This window comes from Musca autumnalis, unplaced genomic scaffold (genome assembly GCF_047663935.1).
Source record: "Musca autumnalis isolate F117 unplaced genomic scaffold, ASM4766393v1 scaffold_5, whole genome shotgun sequence".
NCBI classification, from domain to species: Eukaryota; Metazoa; Arthropoda; class Insecta; order Diptera; family Muscidae; genus Musca; species Musca autumnalis.
Window position 1 is genome coordinate 169280996 of NW_027412088.1, and position 8582 is coordinate 169289577.

An 8582-nucleotide genomic window follows, 5' to 3' on the forward strand; every position below is an offset into this window, starting at 1 on the left:
AAATTTTTGATGATGTTGTTTATGATTGTTGGTTCCATGTTTGAGTAGAAGGTTAAGCTTGGAGGAAAGCATATTCCTGTTAATCTATATCGCTTTCGAGTTAGCATCGGGCAACGACATAAAATATGCTCAATCGTCTCCGTTTCCTCCTCATCTTCACAGAGCCTGCAATAGTCCACGCCATCATCCTGCCATTTGCCGATAAAAGCTCGGATGTTGCAATGGCCGGTAATGACTCTCGTCAATACCCTGATTTCTGACTTACTCAAACTTAAAAGTGAAGTTGTTCTCTTTGTTGAAAGAGTCGGCCAAATGGCCCTTGACACGTTGCACCTTGGTTCATTATGCCATAGTTCCTTGGCTTGTTCTTCAAAGAAAGTCTCCACCTTCCGAAAAAACGTGACATATGGGTGGTTCGATAGAATCAGTGATAGCTTGACTTGTCGATTGAGATCCATGTCTTGTCAGTTCATCTGCCTTCTCGTTTCCCACAATGTTACAGTGTCCCGGTACCCAGCAGAGTCGAACAGCGTTAGTGAGGTTCGCCAAAGCAGTTCTACACTCAAGAACGGCCTCAGACTTGATATTGGGGGATTTGATGGCTTTAAGAGCCGGCTGACTATCAACGAAGATAGTCACCGGTTCAAAGATTTCAGCATCCAGACTTTTGTATCAACACTACAGTCGCTGTTCAACCTATATGAGTATTCGAGGCAAAGCTTTTCGCAGTAGACGCCAGCTCCGGTACCTTCTTCCATCTTGGAACCGTCTGTATAGAAAGCCAGACCGTCCAGAGGAGGGTTACTACGGATCCAGTCATCTCTACTAGGGATAACGACCTCAAAATCTTCATATCTATGGATTGGTGATAAGTAGTCGCTGAATTTCCCCTGCAGATTCAAGCTAAGGTTTGGCCCTAGCTCCCGAAGAATGCATGCATGACCATAGGTGCTGTCACGCCAACGATTCAATTCATGTAGCCTTAGGGCACTACGTGCTGCTTGACCCTTGATGCTAAGTCTCGTGGGCAAGAGGTTTAGCATCGCATTCAGAGCTGCTTGTGGTGTACTTCTAAAAGCTCCAGTTATCAGGATCGAGGCTGCCCTTTGCACCTTGTCTATGTTGCCAGAGTTCGATTTATGTCAGCTTCCCTAACAAGAAGTCCGTTCCTTCTGTCAATCTATCGTCAGCTCGTTTATAGACAATTCCTACAATCGCTACAATTCGTTTATAAAAACTTCTTCAGCATGTTTTCAAAGACTCCCTTCAGCTCACCTATAAACACTGACATCAGCTCGAATATAAAGGATCTTCTGGTTGTATTTAAAGACACCTTTTGGTCGTCTATAAAGACACCCATCTGAATATAAATACTCCCTTTCTGGCTTTTCATAAAGCCGCCCCTCTTTAAAGGACTTCTCTATTGTAGTTAAAAAAGACCCCTAGCCGTGTATAAGTCCCACCTCCATTTTGGTTGTTTATAAAGATTCAACTCTGGAAGTCCATAAATCATTCTGGTCTCCCTTAAAATGTCTCAGGTTGTCCTTAAAAAGCTACTCTGGTCGTCTTTAAAGACCTTAAGCAACTCTAAAAAGAGAAAACAACTTCAGCACGTTTATAAAGATTCTTCAGATCATCTTTGAAGCTTCCATTTGCTTTTCTATAAAGACTCCAACTCTGGAAGTCATCATTCTTCATTCTGGTCCCTCTCAAAAGTCTCAGATTGTCCTTAAAAAGCTCCTCTGGTCGTCTTCAAAGACCTTAAGCAACTCTAAAAAGTGGAAACAACTTCAGCACGTTTATAAAGATTCTTCAGATCATATTTAAAGCTTCCATTTGCTTTTCTATAAAGACTCCAAGAGTTCATCTGCCCCCTTATAGAGACTGCCCTTTGCTCATCTTTAAGGACTCCTATTTGGTAGTCTATAAAGCCTCGTTTTGTCGTTGTTGTCAATGAAAACAGGGAGGACATGTGATGAAATTTGAATTTCTGTATAATTCGGGATCTCTATCTTGTAAAGCGAGATTAAAGGGGGTGTTTTTGACTAGATATAACTGACCACATAGGTCTGATCCTCTGCATCTGAATACTTTTTGCCATGCCATCAAAGATATTCAGTGACTCTTAGCGCCAGTACTAAGGAGCTTTGTCGGTTTTTACTTAGAGTTGAGCGTCGTTACCCAACAAGGTAGCTGATGATAAAGACGGGACACATCAGAAGATATTGAGACTCATGGATGTATCTGCAGATTATTTTTGGCGGAAAGAAGAATTCGGTAGGTGCTTGAGGATAGGGTTTTTAATAGAGACAATAGAAAGCCTGGTTCCCCTCCACAGAGCCTCAAAGTCTATCTTCGGCATATCGAAGATGCATTGTACTAGTTTTATTTCTCTTTTAGTAAAGAAGTGGATGTTTATCCCATGCCAGAAAATAATTTAAAATGAACGGAACAGCCATGGTGTGAGAAATTATTAGCGCCTTGTCGCCTATACAGACTAATTGTTTGGCGTGTAAAAATAAGAATCTGTTAAACTTTTTTGAGTACTTACTTCTTTCTCTGCAACTCGCCCCCGAAACTCCCTTTAGTTCGCCTATAATAACTCCCTTTAGTTACCATATGAAAACTTCCTTCAGCTCTTTTATAACGATTCCCATTAGCTCGCTTATTAAGACTCCTATCGGCTCTTCTAGGAAGACTCCTTGGGCTTCTCTATTAAGACCCCCTTCTTTTCGTCTTTAAAGACTCTCTTCGCTTCGTTTACAAACAGCAGTCCCATCTACTCGTCTATAAAGACTCCAATCTACTGGTCTATAAAGACTTCCATCTACTCGTCTATAAAGACTCCCTTGGTTCGTCTATAAAACTCCATATCGCTCGTCTACAAATACTTCTTTTCGCTCATCTAAAAAGTCTCCATTTCGGTCGTCTATAAAGGCGGCCTCAGACTTGTCTATAAAGACACTCTCCGACTTGTCTATAAAGACGCCCTCCGGCTCGTCTCTAAAGACTTCTTTTCGTTCGTCTATAAAGACTCTTCGGCTCGTCTATAAAGACTCGCTTCGGATCGTTTTTAAAGACTACCTTCGACTCGTCAATAAAGACTCCCTTCAGCTTGTCGATAAAGACTCCCTTTAGTTCGTCTATAAAGTCTCCCTTCAGCTCGTCTATAAAGACTCCCTTCATCTCGTCTATAAAGCCTCCCTTCATCTCGTCTATAAATACTCCCATTGGCTCGTCTATAAAGACTCCCTATCGCCCTTCGGCACGTCTAATAAAACCCCCTACGGCTTGTCTATAAATACTCCCTTTGGCTTGTCTATAAAGACTCCCTCCGGGGCGTCTATAAGAACCCCCTTCGCTGATCTATAAAGACTCCCTTCGGCCTGTCTCTAAAGACTCTTCGGCTCGTCTATAAAGACTCTCTTCGGCTCGTTTATAAAGACTACCTTCGTCTCGTCTATAAGGACTCCCTTTAGCTCGTCGATAAAGACTACCTTCAGTTCGTCTATAAAGTCTCCCTTCAGATCGTCTATAAACACTCCCTTCGGTTCGTCTATAAAGACTCCCCATCGCTCATCTATAAAGTCCCCACTTCGTTCGTCTATAAAGACTCTCTCTGGCTCGTCTATAAAGACTTCCATCGGCTCGTCTATAAAGACTCCCTTCGGCTCGTCTATAAAGACTCCCTATCGCCCTTCGGCACCTCTAATAAAACTCCCTTCGGCTCGTCTATAAGAACCCCCTTCGCTGATCTATAAAGACTACCTTCGGCTCGTCTCTAAAGACTCTCGGCTCGTCTATAAAGACTCTTTTCGGCTCGTTTATAAAGACTACCTTCGGCTCGTCTATAAAGACTCCCTTTAGCTCGTCGATAAAGACTCCCTTCAGTTCGTCTATAAAGTCTCCCTTCAGTTCGTCTATAAAGTCTCCCTTCAGCTCGTCTATAAAGACTCCCTTCATCTCGTCTATAAACACTCCCTTCGGTTCGTCTATAAAGACTCCCCATCGCTCGTCTATAAAGTCCCCACTTCGTTTGTCTATAAAGAATCCCTCTGGCTCGTCTATAAAGACTTCCATCGGCTCGTCTATAAAGACTCCCTTCGGCTCGTCTATAAGGACTCCCTTCGGCTCGTCTATAAATACTCCATTTGGCTCGTCTATAAAGACTCCCTATCGCCCTTCGGCACGTCTAATAAAACTGCCTACGGCTTGTCTATAAATACTCCCTTCAGCTCGTCTATAAACACTCCTTTCGGCTCGTCTATAAAGACCCATTGGCTCGTCTATAAAGACGCCCTTCGGTTCGTCTATCGCTCATCTATGAAGACTCTCTTTCGCTCGTCTATAAAGTCTCAATTTCGTTAGTCTATAAATACTTCATTTGGCTCGTCTATAAGCACCCCCTTCGCTGGTCTATAAAGACTCCCTTCGGCTCGCATATAAATATTCTCTTCTGGACGCATGTAAGAATTTTCTTAAATGGTCTACGGTTCGTTATGAAGATTCACTTTAGTTTGTCTATGAAATTTGCCTTCTGCTGTTTCTGCCTATGGAGACTCTTTTCTCTCTTCTCCCTTTCCCGCTCTCACCCCTCTATAAAGATTTCCTTCTGCTAGTCTGTAGTTCTGCAATAAGGTCCCCTTCTTGGCATATTTATTTCGAGTTTTTGTATAGGATTCTCCTAATTCTTTTTGCCATTTTCAACTTCACTGCCTCTGGATGAAGTATTAACACCCATTTCCTTTAATTTTTTCCCTTTACAGTCCCAAAAATCTAGATCCCGAATCAATTATTAACCTAATTCCTTTTATTTCCTCTCTTTGCAGTCCCAAAAATCTAGATCCCGAAGAATTCTTTAAAAACTGTATGCGTTGTGGACGAATTCTACTCGAACCTGGTTATCAAAAATGGCGTTGGACGGGATTTAATTTTGGTTTGGATCTAATACTCATAGCCGATTCGCGAATACTGAGCATACGAAGACATCATCGTAATGAGCACGAAAGATTACTAAGTCTACAAACTAAACGTCAATTTATGATAAGGTAAACAATCCTCATATTCAATATATTGGAATCCAAAATTAAATATGTATTTATTCTCTTTTTTAGAGCCTCTGTAACATCCATTAACAGTCAACGTCAACCTGTCTATACCCAAAAATCCGATATCACTTCGTTGTGCTTGGAGAAAAACGAAGAAGTTACTCTCATGGTTATGGATTCTAAGCTGGTACATCCTCTATTGATCTCAGTTAATGTACTTGTTGTGCCACCGGCACCACAAACATTCAAAGAAAATCTTTTAATCTGTGATGAATTTGCCAATGCTTCAGTACCCATTTCGGAGATTGGTGCAAATTGTGAAAGATCTACCACACCCACCAGTAGTAGTATGTTGGATGATGGCAATGCTGTTTGTCTAGTACCACCATCACCACCAAATGCCGCTGCATCCGCTTTACTATTACCCTCTTCAATGGCTGCCAGTCATCGTTCAGCTTCCGCTACATCAACATCATCAACTGCCTCAAGTTCTTCATTTTCATCTACAGATTTTCTGTAGAATGTTGGGGATTTTTGAAAGCGGGTTATGAAAGGAAAACGGGAAAAAGGGAATGCTGCAATTTACTTGTTTTACTTATAAACTAAAGAAAAACGGTGCTGAAAAAAACAAAGTGTATAAAACCGAAGAAAATTCATCTGCATATATATTTTTTATATGTCAACAAAATCGCCATATGTGCTTTTGCGGCACTCTCGTTGTATAATTTTATAATTCATAATAATTTTATAATAATAAATAATAGATGTATGTTGTATATGTATATCATCATTTTGGGATTGATTCCAAATATCAATATTTTTGTTATATATTTTTTACATATTATTCTTGTAAATATTAGAAATTTATATTATATATAAATAATATTAAATTTGCATTAAATTAAAAAAAAAATTAAAACACTAATCTAAATGCTCGCATCATATATCAAACCAAAAGAAGGAAGCCTCTCATTTTTTGTTGAAGTGAAGGCCTCTTTACTTTTTGATATATTAAAAAAGAAATAAACTTTTGTAAATTAGTTTCATTAAACAACACAAAATAACATTTTGCCATAAATCCTCTGTGTATTTATATCTACAATTCTTTTTTTCATTAATTAAGTCTTTCTTCCACAAAAAACAAAATCTTAAAATTATCTCTTTTTGAAGTATACCTCTACTAACACTTCTTAGTTTTAAATAAATTTCATATATATTTTTTATAAAACAACAAATTTCAATGAAAACTAATCGCACAAGAATTCAAGAAAAATATCTTCATTATAAATTTTAAATTTTAAGAAAAAATTCTTTTGAAATATTTCAAATTCCAAACCTATTTTTTACATGGAATGCTTTCTATACATATTTTTAAAGAAGATTTTTCTTTATTATAAAAATTTTCTTTTCGTAAATTATTTTTCTTTTTATTGTATAAAAAAATTAACATTTGTTATATAATTTTTTTGATATTGTTTAAATATTAAAAATAAATTGTAATGGAAAATATATATAATATGGAAGTATTTTATTTAAAGTATTTTTTTTTTGAGGTTATGTTAGTAATCGGTGTTGTCTTGAAATTGTTTATTACTTTTGAGAATATACTGTCTCAAAAGTTTTTGTGGTGTCCGCTGTCGTTTGACGCCCGATGGAATGACGTCTTGGAGTCATTCTTCCATCTTGTAACCATAAAACGATGATCGTGAAGTATTTTTATTTGTTTTTTTTTTTGAGGTTAAGTGGTTAGGGCTTTGTCTTAAAATAGATTGTGGTTTCCAAGACCGTGTATTGGTTGTTGTTGTAACAGTATTTGAAAGATTATATGCTCGTTTTTTTCTGCTTAATCTGGCTTTAGGTCTAGGAATGTGGTTGCAATTGAAGCACAATCTACAGGAGTTGTTGTTGTAACAGGTTGTCTGCAAACAATCGTTTTTCCCTGTACAGATCTTGAAACATTAGTAATGTTTGTGTGTCAAATTGTGGAGTGGGGATGTGGGAGTGTGTATGGATTCGTGGATGAGCTGGGTTATTGTGTTGATATATGTGTGTATGGGATGATATTGAGGATGTGTTAATGTGTATGAGAGGGATGATATTGTGGATGGGGGTGCGTGTAGGGTTCTTGATGGAGTGTGTGGAAATTTGATTTGCTATTATTGTGGGAGCTGTAAGAAACGGGCCACTTCCACTGGTCTTGTCCATAGGTGCACAAGGCGCAAATCTGTTGTTGTTGTTGTAACAGTGTTTTTGTTATGTTTATTTGTTCGTTCCTCTGTTCAATCTGGCTCTGGGTCTATCTCCAGTTCAAGAAAAGTGGCTGCTTCGATGGGATGTAGCCATAGATCCACTGGAGTTAGATGGGTATGTTTGGCGGGGCAGTTAAAAAGGTGTTGTGTGTCGTGCGGGCCTATGCCGCATACTGGGCAGATGTCTTGCACGGTGCGATCGATTTCCGCCCAATAAGAATTTAGGCGACTGCAATATCCCGAGCGTAGTTGGGCCAAAACTACTCTAGTTTGTCGTGGCAGCTGACGCTCCTCAGCTGCGATAGATGGAGGATGTACTCCAAGTACTTTATTCACACTATAATTGCTTAAGGCCTTGGCAACTGCGTCCGTGTGAATGATATTCAATCCTGCTTGATATGCTTGTTGATCTAGGGGTTCTCTCCTGTATCGTTGGACCTCTCCCTCTAGAGCATGGATATCCTTCCTGATCTCCCTGAATGGTCCGGGCCTACCCACAAGATGGTGATTGGGATGGCTCACACGATAACATCCAAGCAGGTACTGCAACGAAAGCATCTCATTGTGTTGCTTTACAGGAAGAATTTTTGCCTCCTCATGTAGATGGTCCACTGAAGATTTGAGGAGGCACCCTGTCGCTGTTCTCAGGGCTGCATTTTGGCAAGTTTGAATCTTTTTCCAGTTCGAATCACACAATCTCGGGGACCAGACTGGAGCCGCATAGCTTACCACAGACTGACCTATCGCGTTATATGTGTTCAACAAGGTTTCTTTATCTGCACCCCAAGTGCTGCCGGCCAGGGACTTGAGGACCTTGTTCCTACTTTTCAACTTGTCGCAGATAGCTGTGGCGTGTGCGCACGACGTGAATGTAGTGTCGAATGTGACCCCTAAAATTTTAGGGCAGTTTGTGGTCGGAATTCTGCTACCGTCGACCACGACATTCAACTCACGTCCAAACTGCGCTGTCCATGTGGTGAACAGAGTGGCTGTAGATTTTGTGGGGGAAATCTGCATATTCCTCGAATGGAAAAAGGTGGTAAGATCAGTTAAATAGTTGTTCAGTCTCTCACAGATGTCATCAGGATAGGTACCCGACGCCAAGATCGTGCAATCATCCGCATACGTCACGATCTCAATGCCGTCTGGAGGGGGTGGAATACAGGAGAGGTAGAGGTTAAACAGTTCCGGAGATATCACCCCACCTTGGGGAACTCCCTGTTTCACTCTACGGGGTTTGGACTTCTTATTCCTGAATTCCACGTACGACTGGCGTCCACACATA

General features: G+C 40.1%; 1 protein-coding gene across 3 annotated transcripts in view; it reads left to right on the forward strand.

Annotated features, from left to right (window-relative positions):
• gcl (germ cell-less) overlaps positions 1-5680 on the forward strand; it is a 70623-nt gene extending 64943 nt beyond the window's left edge. For all 3 annotated transcript variants that reach the window (XM_073991947.1, XM_073991950.1, XM_073991948.1), the window contains exons 5-6: positions 4830-5048; positions 5115-5680. In XM_073991947.1, the coding sequence (XP_073848048.1) occupies positions 4830-5048; positions 5115-5568 (673 nt within the window). In that variant the 3' untranslated portion in view covers positions 5569-5680. The remainder of the gene's footprint in view (positions 1-4829; positions 5049-5114) is intronic.
• Positions 5681-8582: the final 2902 nt, after the last annotated feature.